The sequence below is a fragment of the Tenrec ecaudatus genome, chromosome 11 (assembly GCF_050624435.1).
Source record: "Tenrec ecaudatus isolate mTenEca1 chromosome 11, mTenEca1.hap1, whole genome shotgun sequence".
Taxonomy (NCBI): Eukaryota; Metazoa; Chordata; class Mammalia; order Afrosoricida; family Tenrecidae; genus Tenrec; species Tenrec ecaudatus.
The window spans coordinates 1,014,043-1,033,377 of NC_134540.1; the positions used below are offsets into that span (position 1 = coordinate 1,014,043).

Below are 19,335 nucleotides of genomic sequence, written 5' to 3' on the forward strand. Positions count from 1 at the left end.
ACCTCCTGGAGTGTCCACCCGACAGTCCAGTCCCCCCCACACCCCCCCGTGAACACTGCTCGACTCTCCTGCCTAGGTGACACTGAGGGCTGAGTTCTAGAACTGATGGCCAGGCCTGCTGCAGTGTCTGCACACCAGGCTGTGGGCTGAATGCTGGTTTGAATCCACCCAGGGGCTTAGAGGAGGAAGCCCTGGGCTCCTGGCCTTGCTACACGATCCAGGGGGGGGGGGGGGCAAGCCCTGTGGGCCAGTTCTCATGAGGTCATGCTGAAGTGGTGTGAGCTGGTGGGCCCCAGAGACACACACACAGAACTCCAAGGTGTGAAGGCCATTTCAATGTACAACACCCACTGTCACCAAGGACCACTGCCCCCAGGGCCTCCCAGGCTGCTGCATATTGGGGAGCAGACCCCTGGGACCAACTCCCACAGAGCCAGTGGTGGCTTAGAAACCAGGCACTTAACCACTGCACAGCCAGGCTCCTCTTCACACGGACATGGCCTCCTCAACCATTGGTGGGTGAGAAGACCGAGAGCAAGCCACTCCAACGGGAGATGTGAGGACTGCCACGGGTGGGGCTAGGGCGGAGGAAGAAAGGTTGGGACCTCGAACGGGCTGGGCAAGGTCTTAAGGAGTGGGTGGAGAGTAAACCTTGGGGGTGTTGGGAGTAGACTGGATGGCAGTGGGTGCTGTTAGCTGCCCTGGGCTAACAGAGACCCAAAACAACAGTCCTGCACACACGCCCTGCACCACAGTCAGAGGTTGTGAGCAGGAGGGCTGGGTGGCACCCTGAACAAGCATCCATGTCGAGTGCTCATGAAGAGATGCGTGGGACATGGAGCTGTCACCCAAATGAAGTGTGCATGCATGTGTGTGGTGGTGGGGGGTGGGGTGTCCATGCGGCTGTGCTCACGGATTAATTGCTTTGAAGACTTAATTCCCCGGGAGCCAGGTATGTGTCCCTCACGGAATCATGAGGAGCAAGGCAGCAGACACTCCGGGGGAGGTGGGGAGTCAGGTCCTGAGTGCGTGTGCCCTGGGGCCCGCCTGCTCGCCCACCTCCCTGCCCAGGCTGCGTTTCCGCTCCTCCACACGTGGATTGGGGATGGCAAAGTTGTGTGGGCGACGATGGGAACTCAGAGCAGAGGAACAGAGTAAGGGGGCACAGAAAAACCGCAGGGCCTGGCCTGACCCTGATTCACAACACAGACCACCGCCATAGGCATGGTTCAGGCTGTGGCTGGTGGACTGCCCCACACTGCAGGGCACAGGCTGGACTCACCGGCCAGACGTTCAGTCCCTTCAGGTCTGGTCTCCATGCCCCAGTACAAGCACAAGGCTTAGTTCCTACAGATCTTGTCACTGCACCCCCTATTCTGAGTGTGAGGGAGACCGAGCTGTCTGGTTCAGGTACTGTTGGGCGATGGGGTAGGGGTGCGTAAGAGTGAAACAACCTCTTGATACCATGTATGTAGTATGTGTCTTCTCATAGAATGTGTATGTAATCCCCCTCCCCCTTAAAGACAGGTAGGGTCTGGGTTAAAAGCTCCTACTGGCCCTTTAATGCAGGCTTGGACCAGCCCTGTCACAGGGGCAGCACTGGATGGTCTGATCATCCACTGGAACCGCAATCGGACACTGTGCGAGTTACATGATTCCATGCCAACTTCCTAAATAGCGGGAAGGGGTGGACTCTAGCCTGTGATTCCTCCTCATGGGCGTGGCCTTCTCATGAGGACTCTGGGAACTCCTCTCTTCCTCCCTGGAGGCGGGACACTCTCTGTCTCTGCTGACAAGCCACATGGAGTCATGCTGATGGCAGCCAGAGGCCCGGAGATGTGTCCACTGCCATTGGACACGCAGGACTCTCCACCCACCGCCCTGTGATCTTCCTGCATTCAGCATCATCGCAGGTGCTGCATGAGTCTGAAGAGACATTCATGGGCTAAAATGGAACGTATGGGCTTGACCTGGACCGGGCTGTTTTATTGATACATAAGAACTTCTTGATATAAAGTTCTCTCTCACACGTGTGAGTGTCTCTGGCAGCCCGGACTCACACAGACTTCCTAGAGTTCAAGGTCCTTGGAGCATGTGGTGAGCCTGCCTGAGCTGCTGGCCAGAATGAGCAAAGCCACTCAAGCTCAGAGGCAGCAGTGTGCCTGGCCACCGTCTCTGAGTGGATGCTGCCATTTGAAGCACAACTTTAATGCCATGAAAATTCACTCTCACTTGAAAACATCTGGTCACTTGTTGCCCTATACTCCCCATGGTTGGAAGTTCAAAACCTCCAGCAGTTTTGTTGGAGGACAGGCTGGGCTTTCTACTCCCGTGAACAGTTACAGGCCTAGAAACGCACAGGGGGCGCCAGGAGTCAGCATGGACTCAGTGGCAGTTGCAGCCGTGAGGCACCTTCCAGTCAGTTCCGACTGATAAGGATTCCTTCGAGCAACAGAAAAACAAAACCCAAACAACTGCGCTAGGCCATCCTCACAATAAAGTGTCACGCTGTCTCACGGAGGGTCTTCCTCCTTTTCACTGACCCTCAACTTCCCTGGTAACCTGTCCAAAATAGGACACACCGTCTCTTTTTGGTTGTACTTCTTCCAAGACAGACTCGTTCATTCTTCCGGCAGTCTAGAATCTCCCTCACCAACATTATTCGGATGTATCTTTTCTCCTATGGTCTTTCTTATTCCTTGTCCACCGTGCCATGCAGCCACGGTGCCCGGGAATGCCATGGCGGGCAGGCGCAGCACAGCCTTCAGAGTGCGCGGGAACTCCTTCCTGAGGTCTTCTGCAGCAGCATTTGCTCCGAGAGGAACTTCCTTTGGCTTGACTGCTGCTTCCACGGGAACTGACTGTTGCTCTCGGTAAGGCGAAACCCTTGACCACTTCCGTATTTCCCTGTGTCTCCTGGTGTGGCACATTGATCCCGCTGTGAGGATTTTTGCTTTGTGCTCACTGAGGAATGATCGGTGTGGAAGGCTGTGGTCTCTGACCTTCATCAGTCAGTGCGCGTCATGTGCCCTCCCTTCAGCAGACAAGGTGGTGCCATCTGCATCTTGCAGGTTGTTAATGAGTCGTCCTCCCATTCTGACGCTGAAGTAAGTCTTCATGTAGCTCAGCTTCTTGGACTGTTTGCACACGTACAAACTGAACACACAAGGTGAAAAGACACAACCTGACACACACCTCCCTGCTTTGAAACCTTTGTTCTGCTCGGAGGACTGCCTCTTGGTCTCTGCACAACTTCCGCAAGGGCACGATGAAGGGTTCTGGAATCCCCTCCTTCGCAATGGGATCCCTGCCTGGTTAGGATGCACTCAGCCCCACGCCTTTGCATCTCTCTCCCGGCCTGTTCTCTGAGCGTGCCTGAGATCCAGCTGACAACAGCAGTGCTGTCACTCTTTCCAAGGCCGTGTCCCAATGGGGCTTGATCTTCTGGCGGTTCCCAGTTGATGTACAGCTTCGAACATTTTAATTTTCTTCAGCAAAAGTTGCCTTGTGCATGATACTCCTGCCATGCGTTGATACTTCCCTCCGTTTGTTGGACCACCTGCCTTTGACAGGCGCACACGCGTGGATCTCTTGTGGCAGGCGGGGCAGGTAGCCCTCGTCCCAATTTGGGGCACAGAGGAGTGAGCACCCCTAACCCCAGCAGGGAATCCATCTTGAGAGGCCTCTAGGCTGGTGTCCTGTCAATTCCGAGAGCCTTGCTTGTGGTCAAAGCCCTCAGTGCAGCTTGGCCTTCTTCCTTCAGCGTCGTCAGCTTTTGCTCCTAAGCTACCTCTTGGAAAGGCTAAGCATCAACCAAGTCGTTTTTGGTGCACTGACTGAGTGTTTCTTTCGTCCTCTTTGATGCTTCTTGGGTCATTAATATTTTAACTACAGGCTCGAGATTACACCTCCGGGGCTGGTCGCTTCCTTTTTCAGTTCTTTCAGCGTGGGACATGAGCGTGTTCTTCCCCTTTGGTTCTCTCAGCCCAGGTATGTGTGCATTTCATGGTAACGCTTTGCTCCGTCTCTGGAGCAACCTTCCGGAACCTTCTGTTTTTCTCTTTCATGTCCCCCACGTGTTCTGCTTGTTTTAGGAGCAGTGTGTTCAAGAGGAGGATCCAGAGTCTCTCTGACCTGTCTTGGTCTTTTCTTTCTCTTTGATGACCGTTGGCTTTCGTCCACATCTGGATGCCATCCAACACCTAGCCTGCTCACCAGGCGTTAGTGTCCGAGCTGTCTGGCGTCCACATTCAAGCGGCCACATGCACGAGCCCCGTACTCAGAACACATTCTTCTTCTCAGCCACCCTCCCTTGCTGCACGTGCAGCTCTTGAAGGCTTGAAGGGCCTGTGTGAGCCTTTTCTTGCAGTGAGGGCGGCAGCACAGGGGCGACAGGCGCCTGTTTCCATGGACCCACACACCATTTCAGACATGCTGATAGAGAATCTTTCTTTTCCATTCTTAACTATTGGTGAAATGTTGCACCCAACGGTTTTACCTGAAAATCTCTATTATTATGGGATGTTAATCGAAGGCACTGAGACCTGTTTCCCCTGTAGGCAGTGGGTACCATTACTTTACAGAGAAGAGGACATTCTCTGTTGTCTAGTTGGTTAAACGGAGGGAGATGAGGCCCCTGTTCTCCTGTAACATCTTCTTGTCATCAGTCACTGGATCTGACTGTGACCCTGACCTCCTTTGTTCAGCCAAGAGCAGCTCTGTTGGGCTTAGTGGGAGGAGAGCTTAAACTGAGGAGCGGTTGTGAATTCCACGTCATCTAGCTCCTCGGTTTGTAGGAGCAGCAGAGCCAAGGGGAGCATTCCACTTCTGACTGTTCCCAGCAGCCTTTCAGGAGAGCTGGCTGGGCAGCCACTGTCCGGGGTCACACACGACTTATCGACATCAACCTCGCTCCTCCTGGAGGCCCCACCACTACAGATGGGGAGCGCTCAGAGCAAAGGATAGCTCATCTGCTTCTAAGTGCGTGTTGATCGTGCGAGCTCTGAAGACCCGGGCAGCGATTCTCTGCGGCATTTCCCGGGTGGAGTACAAGGCCATTCTTCTTCACCCAACTTGTGCCTGACTGACACAGGGAAGCAAGAAGTCTGCTAGCCTTCAGGGACTTTGCCAGAAATTAAAATGAGGGCCCTCTTTGGACTTGAAGACCCGAGGGAGCGGCTCGGTGACTGACAGCACGGGGAAAGCACAGCCGGAGTGTGCTCGGTCCTTCTTTTCATCAGAGCCCTGGTCTCCTCCGAGGGCACAATTATTTCTAACGACCTCTCCTGCATCTCGCTGATGACAGCTAGCTCATCCCCCAGGGCCGGCAACCAGGCGCTCCCCTGCCCCTTCTCGCTACCCAACTGCGCTCTCCTCAGCTCTGCACAATCGGTTTTCTCAGAGCAATCTTTTCTTTGGTTCCTCTCCTTGTGCTGCCCCCTCTCCTCTTCTTCATCCCGTGTGGGGTCAAATGCAAAACCCTCCCGGGGGCCACGGGAGCTTGGAGCTGGCGTCTTGAGGAAGACAGGCTGTTTCTACAAGCGGCACGGGGCGGCACTCCACGGTTACAGAGCACCCTCACTGGGGCCTCCAGAGGTGGGTGGGAAATGAGACCGGAAGAAACTGGATGTCTCCCCATGAATGGTTGGGTGTGTGCTTGAATCACATCCTCTCAGCTGCACAGTTACCCTTCAGACTGGGCCTTGTTCTGGTTCCACGTTCCAGAAAGCTACGGGTTACGTCCTAGGAGGTGGGGGAGGCAGAATGTGAGCTACACGTTGGCTCTGCCCAGGTCTATCTCTTTCCAGAAGCATCTTTCCGAATTTTCAGGGGTCTGTCAATTAACCTTTCTGTGTACCAAAACAAGCACACCTGTGTTAGCCGGTGAGACTTCTTTTCATGTACTTTGGACATGCTGCCAGGGCAGAGTGGTCCATGGAGAAGACAGAGGGTCAGTGAAGACAGGGGGAGGACCCTCAAAGAGATGGACGGACACGTTCGCTGTGAGACGGGCCGGACGCTGCTTCATTCTGTTGTATTCAGGTATGGCCATGAGGAGTCTGCACTGACTCGCTGGCACCTAACCGGGCAATGCATCCGTGATCTGGGAAGATAAAGCCTTCTGATCTCTAAGGATTTCCAGTCTCGGAATCATTAAGGAGCACCATCATGCTGTCCGTGAGGCTCAACCTGAGCCTGTGTCATCCCCACGGAGCCCTGGACGCTTGCCTGCGGGGCTAAGAGCCTGCTCAGCCATCGGAAATGCACCGGCTCCTCTGTGGGAAAGAGTTACAACTCTGAGATGTCTCTGCGCACTTGCACGCTGTCCTTCGGGGTCACTATGAGTTAAAATGGACTCGGTGGCCCACAGTGGCCAGTGCCAGGTTCTTGGTTCAGTACGTCACCTCTTCCCCCACGTAGCTCCCACTGTCAGTGAACATCAGTGTCTAGACAGACGCGAAAGCAAGTTTTCATTGAGCCAAATTCATCTGCACACGTGTCTGTTTGGCTTTGTGAGCGACATCACGATTTAAACAGGCTGCTAGGTGGTCTTTCAAAGCAATACACCATGTACAATGAAAGATCCCAAAGTGAATGTGTATCGTGTAATCGGTGGGCTCCCTAAGAATTATGGTTCAGTGTGTGGTGAGTGAGTTGTGAAGGCGGAGGCCGAGCACACTGGCTTTGGAAGGGGAACTGAAACCGAGGCCACTCCAGGCTCACAAGGGAGATTCCATGGTGTCAGGAGTGATCACATCGGAAATAAACTCCACCCCGGACCAAACCAAACCTGTCCCCGTGGAGCGGCTTGTGATCCAGACTGACCCTGCAGGACAGTGCAGAATGCCCCACCCTGCTTCCTGGACTCTCATCTTCCTGGGGCCGGGGGCTGGGCTGCAGGCTATGGCTGCAGGACGGCTAACCTAAGTGCAGGCCGTGGAACCCATGCGCCACTCTAAGAAAGAAAGGAAGATGAGCCGTCTGTTCCTGCAAGCCCTTGGCGCTGAAGCCCGCTCTTATTGGTCTGGTTGGGCTGCTCTGAGCCAGACGCCCCCAAGGACGGTGAATCATGATTGCAAGCAGCCAACTGCTGGATCTTACTCCCAAGGAGCGAGCAGCTGGTGACGTCGAACAACCACGTGCTGAAGCGTGGTGCCTGCATGGATCCTTAACGCGTGCCAGCCACAGGAAACGTGCCCTTCGCCCTGGCTTCCACGCAGCCTGAGTGGGGCCGTGGTTAAGTGCTTGGCCGATAACTGGAAGGTCACGGTTTGGACCCAGCACCCACTCCTTGAGAGAACCATGAGGCCGTCTGTTTTCGTACAGATGGCGGCCTTGGAAACCCCCGGGGCTGTCTTGAGGGGAGTGCGCTTGGTTTGGGCTTCAGTGTTACTCAGACACTGCTATCAGGGCTGGCTCACCTCATCTACAATGACAGCCAGTAGGGGAGGGAGCCCTGGTGGTGGCGCAGGGGGTTACTCATTGGGTGGATAACCACAGGGTCAGCAGTTCAAACTCACCGCTGCCCCTCAGGGGGAAAGATGAGGTTTCAACTCCTGTAAAGCGTTACTGTCGTGGGAACCCACAGGGGCATTCTACTCTGCCCTACGGGGTTGAGCCTGATCTACTCGAAGGCAGTGAGCTTTGAGTGAACCCCAAGGAAGCAGCTTTCCACAGGGTCTAGAGATTCAGACACATGATCTCAGAGATGGGTTTGTCTAAAATTGTATTCGTGTGTGCTTATTAGTGGTCCTGACCAGTGTCAGAGCAGTCTAGTGACCGACTGAGGGGTGCAATGCCTGAGACGACGACGGGCCCCGAGAGGGTCCGCGCAGCTCACTCCTGATTTTAATCCAGTGTTGCTGCATAAGCTCGTTCTTAGTGACAACGACGTTAGTGTGCTTTCCACTTCAGAGACTCCGGGGACGGGCACTAGCGGAGCACCGGTCCCTGGGTCACCAGGTGACACACTGGTTGAACGAGGCCCGAGAAAACAACCCTCTACATCTGACCCGCCCAGTCCTGGCCGCTCACAGACACCAGGCACTGAAATGTGCTGTTTGGAACTGAGATGGGCCGGACGACGTCAACAGTGAGGGCTTCTCAGACGCGAAGAGAAGAGTGCGTGAAACAGTTGTGTGAGGGGGAGACAAATGCACCGACGCCATCTCAGCTGCTTCCTTCTGCACGTCCATGTGCCCACAGCGTTGGCTTCCGTGGCATCTCCACTGCTAGAGGCTGGCGTCAGCACAAGGGCAGGCGTGTCTGGGATAAGCACGTGGGAGCAGTCTCCGTATCCTCGCTCAGATTCCTGCCTCGAACTCCCTGCCAGTGGAATTGTAGGTCAGCCCCAGGATGCCTTGGGAGTGATGGATAGAGAACGGATCTCGCTGATCTCCAGGTCTTTTCTCCCATGGGAATACTGGGTGGACTTGACCGCCAACCCTCTAGCTACTAGTGGAGCGGCACCAGTTGGGCAATGACTTCTTGGAGAGGCTCACCCCGGGCAAGTCCTCTGACACGGGCGTCAGGGTCACCCGGTTACGTGAAAACCATCAGATGCCATCTTGTGGATTTCAAAATATTACTGTGCATACAAGCACATTGGCTCTCACAACCCGCTTTCTCAGAAACGGGTCCTAACATTCTTTTTCCGACCCAGATAATCGAGAGCTATCCTACTTCCTCCAAGAGGGACAATCGTTTCGGCAGTGACTGTCACTGAAGGGTCCTTGGGGCACAGAAACGCTCTCTCCACGCTGAAAAAGCTCTGCTGAAAGGTCCTCTAGAAGCTTCCCTGGCTCCCCGCCGGGAGCCCCTCTGAGATGGCAGGGACTAACTTGAAGAAGGAAGCTCACCCACGCCCAGGCCTGTCTCTTCTCTGCTTCTGGAGAGCACCCCGGGGGCCGAGGCCACTTCACCCCACCGCCCCTCTTCTCAGCCACTGACTTTCACTTCTCCTGGTACTTGGTTTGCTCTGTCATCCGCAGCTACTGGTGGCCGAGGGGCTGGGAAGCGGGTTACAATCAAAGACTCTACCAGCTGCTTTGTTTGCTTCAGTGTTCGTCTGCGTGTGCGCATCCCTCCTTTGAGAGCCCATTGTAGGTCACTGGACGGGAGGCCAGTTCTTTGAGGTCTTCATGGTGACATCTGGGTTCTGGGCGGAGATCTTTGACCTGCGGCTGAGACTCTAGAACGGAAGCAATAAGCTCTCCATGTGTCCCGGGGCCAATAATCCAGACAAGCTGTTGTTGCTTATTTCATGAGTACAAAGCATTTCCTCATTTCTGAGTGTGTGGTCATTGATTACAGTCTCCCAACCCGAAGCTTCGCTCTATTTTGACTTTACTGAGGTACACAGAGAGAGCAGTAGGAACTTCTGTTGTTCATGAGTGCAGCTGAATTGGTTCCCCTTCCAAGAACCGTAGAAGGAAGGAAGCACTGTCTTCAGGATGGTTTCTTCGACGGTCTTCCTTAGCCAGTGCCCAACTTTCACCTGCACATGCAGCTTTGGGAAACGCCGCAGCTCGGGTCAGGTGCTCCTTCATACTTGTGGTGGTGACATAGTTTCATGTCAACTTGATAAATAGAGGGATGGAGTCTAGCCTGTCAATTAGGTCACAGCCTGATTGATGACTCCCTGTGGGCATGGCCTTCTCATGAGAATTCTGGGAGTTTCCTTTCTTCCTCCCTGGAGGCTGGACACACTCTCTCTCTCTGCTTCACCTTCCTGTTGACAAGCCACATGGAGCCATGCTGATGGCAGCCAGAGCCCTGGAGATGAGTCCACTGCCATTGGACCCACAGGACTTGCCACCGACTGCCCTGTGATCTTCATGTATTCGGGATCATTGCATGTGCTGCATGAGTCTGACAAGGAATTCATGAGCTAATATCAGACTTCTAGACGAATATCAAATTTATGGGATTGATCCAGACTGGGCTGGGATGTTTAATTGATGCATAACTACTTCTGGATGTAAAGTTCTCTTTTACACATATATGAATGTCTCTGGATTTGTTTTTCTAGTCAACCCGGACTCACATAGTTCTCAAAGTAACATCCCTACTTTTCAACCCATAAAAGCGGTCTTGCCCAGCACATTCACCAGTACAACACGTCCTTTGAGCTCCTGACTGCTCTTTCCATGAGCAATGACTGTGGCTATAAGCAAGAGGAAATCCCCGACAACGTCACACATTTCTCCATTTATCACGATGTTCCCTAGTGGCCCACTTGTGGAGGTTTGGGCTATCTTTACATTGAGTTGTAATCCATCCTGAAGACTGTGTGTGATTCTTGATTCTCATCAGCAAACACTTCAAGTCCTCTTCCCTTTCAGCAAGCAAGGCTGTGTCCCCTGCATTCCGCAGGTTGCTAACAAGCCTTCTTCCAATCCTGATGCCCCGTTCTTCGTCTATTCCACTTTCAAGATTATTTGCTCAGCATCTAAACAGAGCAAGTATGGTGACAGGATACAACCTTGACCCACACCTTTCCTGGTTTTAAACCATACAGTATCCCCTTATTCTGTTCCCACAACTGCCTCTTGGTCCATGTGCAAACTTCACATGAGAACAGTTCAGTGTTCTGGAATTTCCATTCTTCTCAAGGCTATCCCAGTTTGTTATGATGCACACAATCAAAGGTGTTTGCATAGTCAAAGGATGTTCTGCTTTCAGCCGAGATCCATCAACATCAGCGATGACAGGCCTTGTTCCGCATCCTCTTCTCAATCCACACTGAACCTCTGGAAGTTCGCTCTCAACGTACTGCTACAACTTTGTTGGATGATCGCCAGCAAAATTTTGATTTTTCTAAGTCTATGTCTTTGAACATCTCATTACATTTTGTTTTGTCTTCCTGAGCTGCCCGTTGCACATTTCTATTAGACTCTCTGACGTCCTCCTCCCTTCCAGGTGCCTTCACTGCTCTTTAAGTAAGAGCAAGTTTCCGAGTCTCTTCTGTCATCCGTTTTGATTGTTAGTTTCTTTCCTGTATGTTTAATGGCATTTTGCTCTCTTGACTGGTGCAACTGATATCCTGCCGTCGTTCACTGGGTCTTCTGTCATTAGTATTCGATGCAGCTATAGAGGCGGAGGTGGTATATACTCAGGTCATATTCAGGTAGGATACACGCACTCAAGGTCATATTTCTGATCTCGTGGGTTTATTCTGATTTTCTTGACCTTCAACCTGAATTTACATATGAGCAATTGATGGTCTGTTCCACAGTCAGCCCTGGCCTGGTTTCAGCCTCTTCTTGATGTGGCTGAACTACTGCATTGTATGCTAGTTGGTTATGTGCCAATTATACCAGTTAAAAAGCCCTGAGAACTGGTGTGAAAACCTACGAGAGCCCCAGGGGCACACTGGGCTGCCAGCCACGAGGTCAGGTTTCAAACCACCAGCTGCTCCATGGGAGGAAGGGGAGGCTGTCTTGAGGGGGGGGGGGTGGGAGTCTTGGAACCCCACAGGGAAGGCAGTTCTACCGTGTCCCATAGGGTGAATCCGAGTCTCAGGGACGGCAGTGGATGTGGGCAGTGTGGGGGACTGGGCCTTTGTGAGCAGCGTGAGTGCCAGGGCAGTCCTTGGTGGCAAAGGCAGGTGAGCACCTGGCTGCTGGCACACTGGCTGCTGGCTGAGTCACTTCTGAGGTTGGCTTGGCCATCAACCTCCTCGAGCACATGCCCTCTCAGACGCCCCTCAGACATATCCCCTATTAGACTTAGCCCCCCTCCAAGTCGGGCCCCCTCAGATGAAGTCCAACAGTGCAGGGTTGGTTTCCAGTTAGGTTTGAACAATGATAATGTGACCCCTCTAATGGGAGAAGGACCAGTTCTCACAGCCAGGAGTCGGTTAGCTCCCCTCCTGTCTCCGGCCCGGATCTTCCTGGAGATCCTGCGGGGTGGGAGGTGGGGGGACACTCACAATGCGCACGAGCCAGGCCAGTGTGGAGGTGGCCGTGGAGTAGTGGGTGCTGTAGTGGTAGGGCAGGCTCTGGTCGTCCTCCCACGTCTCGTAGCGCTCTGCGTAGAACACGGCTCGCTTGGGGTTCAGAGCACCGATGGGCTGCAAGGGGACAGAAGGGACAAAGGTGAAGCAGGCCACAGCACGCCTGTGTCTGACTGAGCGCCGCAGTGGGGCTCACCTCTAACGATAATCATCACACTTATACTCATCCGCGAGGAAGAGTCTGATGGCGTGGTGGGCGAGGTGTCGAGGTGCTCACGAGGTCGTTAGTTTGAACCCACCAGCCACGCTCCTGTAAAGTTAGTCTCCGGTCTGCACGGGCGGTTGTGCCCTGCCCCATAGAGTCGCTGTGAGTCGGCATGGACTTGAGGGCAGGGGTCTGGGTTTGAGTTTGTGCCTGTTTGCAGAGCGGTGAGGAGGGGTGAGCCAGGCAGGTCAGTCTCAGGGTCAGCACAGCGCCTAGGCCCCCAGGGTCTCTGCTGTGAGCGCCCACTCTTCACTGAGCCCGGGGGAGTCCCCAAAGAGAAGGCGGCCCACCAAGGCTCAGCACCAAATCTGGTGCCCTTTCAGTGTGAAGCCAGTGCTAATGGAGGTGGGGGCACTGCCGGCTGCTGTGGCAGACCCCATCAGTTAGGGCTCCCAGCTTGTGCCCCTCACAACCCCAGAGTCCTGGGCCTTAGCTGGCACTGGGTGTGGGCTTCCAGGCAGGAAGGAGCCCATTCTAACATCTGAAGGGCAGTGGCTACTCTCAGCTCTCTGACTCCACACTGGGACGGCCTCTAGAGGGAACGTCCCATCATGCACCTCACCAGGCCCCTGCTCCTCGATGTCTGGAGAGGCTGAAGGATGGGGCTCAGGCGAGACTGGATTCCTATATTTCTGAAGCACCCTGCACGACTCCAGACCCCCGGGCTGCATTCACACAAGAGATGGAGTCAGAAATGAGTGCCTCACTGGGATGGGTAGTATTACCAGAGAAAGAGGGGAGGGAGGGAGAGGGTGGGTGAAGGAAGAGAGGGGGAAAGAGAGAGAGGGAGGGAGAGGGGGAGAGAAAGATGGGGAAGAGAGAGAGGGTAGGGAGAGAAGATAGATAGATAGATAGATAGATAGATAGATAGATAGATAGATAGATAGACAGACAGATCTGAGGCCGACCAGCTTGGGCCTCAGGCAGCTCCCAGGAGGCTCCTCAGTACAGCGGCGAGGAGAGCCAGCTCCATGTGCAGCCTCAGCCGGAGCAGGAAAGAGCTTGTAAATTTGTGCCTCTTTCCCCCTGTAATTATGACCAGCATGCAGACTAAACAGCTTCGTCCCCTGTCTTTAGCGACATGAGTATTTTAAGCACCCTGAAGTCTTCTGTAGCCATTTCTGTGAAGCAGAGTGTGGGCCCAGGCTCAACTTCGCTTTAAACCTATTTTCCAAATATCTGAAGGCTCAGAACTTGATTCTGTGTTAAATCCCCATCGGCTGCTTCACTACTCGCTTCCACACAGAGGTTAAAAAAGGCCATGGGATTGTAAAAAACATCAGTCTAGCCCATGCAGTTGCTATTGGGCTAGATGGGCAGCGATGGAGCGAATGTGGGGCTTGGGTCCTGAGCGCAGGGAGGGAGGGAGGGAGGGAGGGAGGGAGGGTGGGCTGCATCTCAGGTGCTTCAGGCGTCTCATACTATTCTGGAAGGACAGAGAGCTGCCTTTCCTCATCAAAGTTACAGGTAGATATCTTTTCAAACCACTTCACATGCCTGTACCCTGGCCGGGCCCTCTCTCTGGCATCAGACGTCTGCGCACGGGGAGCCTTATCTGATCAGCCCTGAGCTGCGGCCCCCACCACGCATTCTTGAGACAGCTACAGGACCCCTCTGCTAATCTTTCCCAGCCCTTCCCTCAACTACTGTAAAAGGCATAAAATAAACATTTATACTTTTATTGTACTCGTGTTTCATTGACGTCGTTTCATTTGAGTATTTTACAGAATAAGGCTTGGTCGGAAACAGCTGCATCCTATTAGTGCCTGCCTGAGCCCAGGCATCTGTCCTTCCTGAGGCTGGACTCGGGGCCTGTAGAAGTGAACTGTAAGACGCAGTGCAAATGAAGAGATTGTTCTCTGTTATTTTGCTTCTGATACCCAGGTGGCCATCAGCATTCTAAGGCACACAGTGTCTCTGTTTGCTCTGGACACGGAGCTGCCAGGAGAGGTGGTGCCGTGTGGGGTGGGGAGTCCACACTGGAAGCAAGCCGCTGCTGCGGAGTCGGCAGCCTCACAGTGGCCTACAGGACAGGGCAGTTCCACCCCCATGGGTTTCCCACACTGTCCATCTTTGGGGGAACAGACAGCCCCCTCTTTCCCCTGTGGGGTGGCTGGCCTATCTGAATGTCTTCCCAACACTTACCCAACAGTGCCATCAGACAGAGATAATCTCTGTGTCCGTCTACCTGCATGCCTGCCTACCTTATCTGACTACCTACCTGCCCACCTCACCTGCCTGCTTCCTACTACCTACTTATGTGTGAGTTGATAAAGTTGTAAAATTGCTGCACTTTTAAATTTTGATGAAGTAATTCAAGGACAATATCATTTGGTGTCAGCAAATGAAAAAGGCAGTGATTGTGATAAGGACATGAGCGTAACCTACATTTAGTGAAATGTCTGCGTATATGAAAATTTTACTGCAGCGTTAGTGGAGCATGGCCTCACCCACTCACATCCCTTTCTCTCACGTGGCCGGTAGTTAGAGACTCCACCTCTGGGCACCTGAGAAGGAGCCTGGTAGGGTGGCGGGGCAAGCATCCCAACCACCCCCTTCAATGCTTTAAGTTCAAGTTTAAAGACGGGGGAATGCCGTCTCAAACAAGTGCCATGGGCAGTTTGTCTTTCTGAAAATCTTCTTGTGATTTTCTTATGTGGAACACAAGTCCTGAGGAATGCGTCCTCTGAGGACGAGTGTCAGAAGCTACCACTTTGTCTCATCTAGCCGATCTATCTATCTAATCTATCTATCAATCCATCAACATATCTACCTATCTACATATCTATCACCTATCTATCATCTATCTGTCTGTCGTCTGTCTATCATCTCTATCTATCTATCTATCTATCATCTATCTATCTATCTATCTATCTATCTATCTTTCATCTATCTATATCTATCTATCTGTCTGTCTGTCTATCACCTATATCTATCTATCTATCATCTATCTGTCTATCATCTATCCATCTCTCCAGCTATCTATCTACATATCTATCATCTGTCTATCTATCTATCTATCTATCTATCTATCTATCTATCTATCTATCTATCTATCATAGACCCACCTACCTATGTATCGGTGCATCTATTGGTAGGGGACCCCTGGTGGCATGGTGGTGAAGCACTGGGCTGCCAAGCGTAACGGTGCACAGCTTGAAAAGCCACAGGAGTTGATCTACGGTGTCCTATGAAGTCTCTACGAGTCAGAATAGACTCAGTGGCATTGAGTTTGATCTATCCTTCTTCCTTTAGGATGTGTACATCATGTATCCAGACCTCTACCTAACCCTTTAAATCTATCTGCCTATCATCTATCCACCTTTTTAATCTATCTGCTTATCTTTTAATCAAATCATTTACTTTTCCCTAAGTTTTTGTCGATATCTTTTTCCTATCTACCTCTTTATCTGTCTAACTAAATAGCCAGCTGGAACTCCCTGTCTTTTGGCTTTGATAAGAACGGGCAGGATGCCCAAAGAGCCCGTCGCTGCAGTGGTGGGGCACTCAGCACTCGAAGGGTCAGTGGCTCCAACTCCCAGCAACTCCTCACGAAGCAGATGGGATCAATCCTACACGAACTACTGAACAACCTACAAAAGGACAATATTCTACCACACTCATTTTATGGAGCAACTTTAACTTTGATACCCAAGTCAGGCAAAGACATCACCAGAACCGAACATTAAAGACCAGTATCTGATGAATACAGACACCAAAAATTTCAATAAAAATTTGGCCAAGAGAATTCTACAAATAATCCAAAATAATAATAATACATCACATTCAAGTGGGAGTCATACCAGATATACAGCGATGGTTTAACATTAGAAAAACCAATCAATGCAATTTACCACATAATCAAAACAAGGGGTAAGAGCAATATGATTATATAAACTGATGCAAAAAAAGACCTATGATTAAATTTACCCCATATTCTTGATAAAAAATACTCAATAAAATAGAAGCAAAATTCCTCAACTTGAGAACCCTCACCTGTAGTCGCACCTGAGCTGACTCTGCTCTGGCAATGGCAGGAAGCACCCTGAGAGCAGGGCTCTGTGTCCCCATCTGACTCACCGCAGCTCTGTGTGACCCCCCCATGTAACACACTGCAGCTCTATGCCCCCATCTGACTCACCACAGCTCTCTCTAACCCCCCCCAACCTACTACAGTCCTTCACGCCCATATAATTCACTGTAGCTCTGTCGTTTCCCCCCCCCCCCCGACTCACTGCAGCAATGTCTGGACACGTCACCATCCTGTCCTATTAGACTCGAGGCAGACCACTCATTTACAGGATTGCTCTGGGTTTTATTCATCTCTGTGTTCCCAGCACCAATCTAGGGCCTGGCTCTTTTGAGGTGCTTAAAAACTGTTGTAATAGATGATGAATGCTGTGAATTATGCTACGTCCTGTGGAACATTAGATAACACAGGAAAAGTGTAAACAACGAAATCCAAGGGGAAAAGAGATTCACAATTCATAAAGAGCCAGCTTCCTAAAAACGAGACAAAAAGCTCTTACAAATCAACGAGACACTAATGAACAATCCCATGCAACAAATGAACAAATATATAAATAGGGAATTTACAGAAAAATAACCACAAATTTCCAACATCCAAGCAAAGTCAGGCAAAATAAAATCTGCTGCCACTGATGCTGCCTCGTGGTGGCCTCGTGCAGGGCTTCCAGACTGTCGCCACAAGGACAGCAGATCAAAGCCACCAGCCACTCCTCGGGAGAAAGAAGAGGCTGTAAAATTCTTGGAAGAAAATGTCCCCAATATCACAAAGGAGGAGATGATAAACACTCAGGAAACAAAGAGAACACCAATTAGATTTACGCCCCCCCCAAAAAAAAAACCCACATCAACGCATAGAGAAGTCCAACTATCCAATTTCAAGGAAAAGACGAGACTCACGAGAGCAGCCAGAGAGAAGAAAGCAGTCTCATAGAAAGGCAGACAGATGAGAATACGCTCAGACCTCTCTGCAGAGACCATGCAGAAGAAATCGAGGCAACGTGTTGCAGTAGTTGACAGAGAAGAACTGCAACCCAAGAATCCTTTCTCCAGTAAAGCTCTCCATCCAATTTGAGGGAGAAATAAAAGTTTCTTCAAATAAGGGAACATTTACAAAATTCGTGAAAACAAAGCCAGCATTTCAAAAAACACTTTCCAGTTCTTTATGGGCAAAAAACCAACAACCGCGGCACTAACATGAGACCACCACAAGGCGCGACACCACCCAGAAACCAACACACTGTAAACAGAACCCCAAACATTGCAAATCCATTGGAGAAACGAAGACAAGAAGACCCTCTTCTCTCTCTCTCTCTCTCTCTCTCACCCTATAAAGGGGGAAGAAAGGAAAATATCAAGCACAGTACAAGATGACTGTTAATTATACTGAATGTTAATGGGTTAGACACACCTGTTACAAGACAATGAGTAGCAGGGTGGATTTGACAACAGCAGTTCATTGGTCTGAGGCCTTCAAATCTCAAACTCACGGACAAAAATAGACTTGAGAGTCAAAGGATGGCAGAAAAACTTACCAAATGACTGGCAATTAAAAAAACCAGCAGGGGTGGCAATACTAATCTCTGACAAAACAGACCTCAAGTTACACAAGATAATGGAGAGCTAAGAATGGACATAACATACTGCTCAGGGATCAATAGACCAAAAACCCATAAACATAAAAACCACATATGTGCCCAACGGAAGGCCCTCGAAATTCATCAACCAAATCCTCAGAGATGAAGAGAAAAACCAGCAGATCAACAATTATAGTAGGTGGTTTCAAGACACCACTCTAAGAGAAAGATAGATCAACAGGTAAGAAACTCAGTAAAGAAGCTGAAGAACTGCCCAACACAATCGAACGACTCTACCTATTAGACGTTTTCAGAGCTCTCCAACAAACAGCAAAAAAATACACATTCTTCTCCAATGCACGGGGCCATATTCGAAAACAGATCACATGCTGGGACACAAGGCAAGCATGAGAAAATCATTCAAACCATCTCTGTGACCACAGCACCGTAAAGCTGGACATCAACAACAGAAAGAACAGAAAGCAAAGACAAACACTCAGAGACTCAACAACACACTTCTCAAAAGGAATGGGCACAAGCCCACATTAGAGAGGAAATTTGGAAGCTCCTAGAAACCACTGAGAACGACCATATAACACCCAAATCCGTGGCATGCAGCAAAGGCTGTTATCAGAGGCACATGCAGCCGTGAAAAAAGAGGAGAGGATGATGGCCAGTACCGAAACACAGCATCTCTAGCAGTTAGAGCAGAGTCAACCGCAAAATCTTTCCAACGGCAACAGAAATCATAAAAATTAGAACAGAGATAAATGAACTGGCAAACAGAAGAACAATGGGGAAACCAACAAAGCACAATGTTGGCCCTTTGAAATGGTCAATCGAATCCACAAACCACTGGCAGAGCTAACAAAGGAAGAGAAGGAGCAGACCTCAGCCTCTAGAACGAGGGATAAGACGGGAAGCCACCACAGACCCTCAGGAAACAAAAAAGATTAGTTATGCAGTACTACAAAAGCCTGCATTCCAACAAATTCAATAATTTGTATGACCTGGACAAGTACTTGGAAAATCACTCTCTCCCCAAGTTAATGCTTATGAACATTAATAACTTGAACAGACCCGAAGCAAAAGAATAGACAAGGTCGCCAAGAAACTCCCCACTAAAAAAAAATCCCAGTCCAGATGGCTTCACAGGCTAATTCTACCGAGCATTCAGAGCAGAGTTCACACCAATCCTACAGAAACTCTTCCAGACACAAGGGCCAGGAAACTCCCAAACTCCTTCTACGAAGCCAGCACAACCCTGATACTGAAACCAGGCAAAGACCCCACACAGAGAGAGGATTGCAGGCTGATATCTGTCATGAACACATACGTAAAAATCCTCAAAAAATCTTGGTCAATAGAATCAACTCATCAAAAAATAATACCTCACAACCACGTGGGATTCATACCATGGATGTAGGGATGGTTCGAAAAAACAATTAACGTAATCCACCACATCAACAAGAAGAAGGACCAGCACCACACGATCCTATCAATTGATGCAG

The 19,335-nt window shown here is 50.9% G+C and overlaps 1 protein-coding gene across 5 annotated transcripts in view; it reads right to left on the bottom strand.

Moving 5' to 3' along the window:
- The window catches only part of NBEA (neurobeachin), a 514,531-nt gene that overhangs the window by 44,945 nt on the left and 450,251 nt on the right, over positions 1 to 19,335 (bottom strand). For all 5 annotated transcript variants that reach the window (XM_075562753.1, XM_075562752.1, XM_075562751.1 and 2 more), the window contains one exon: positions 11,933 to 12,073. In XM_075562753.1, the coding sequence (XP_075418868.1) occupies positions 11,933 to 12,073 (141 nt within the window). The remainder of the gene's footprint in view (positions 1 to 11,932; positions 12,074 to 19,335) is intronic.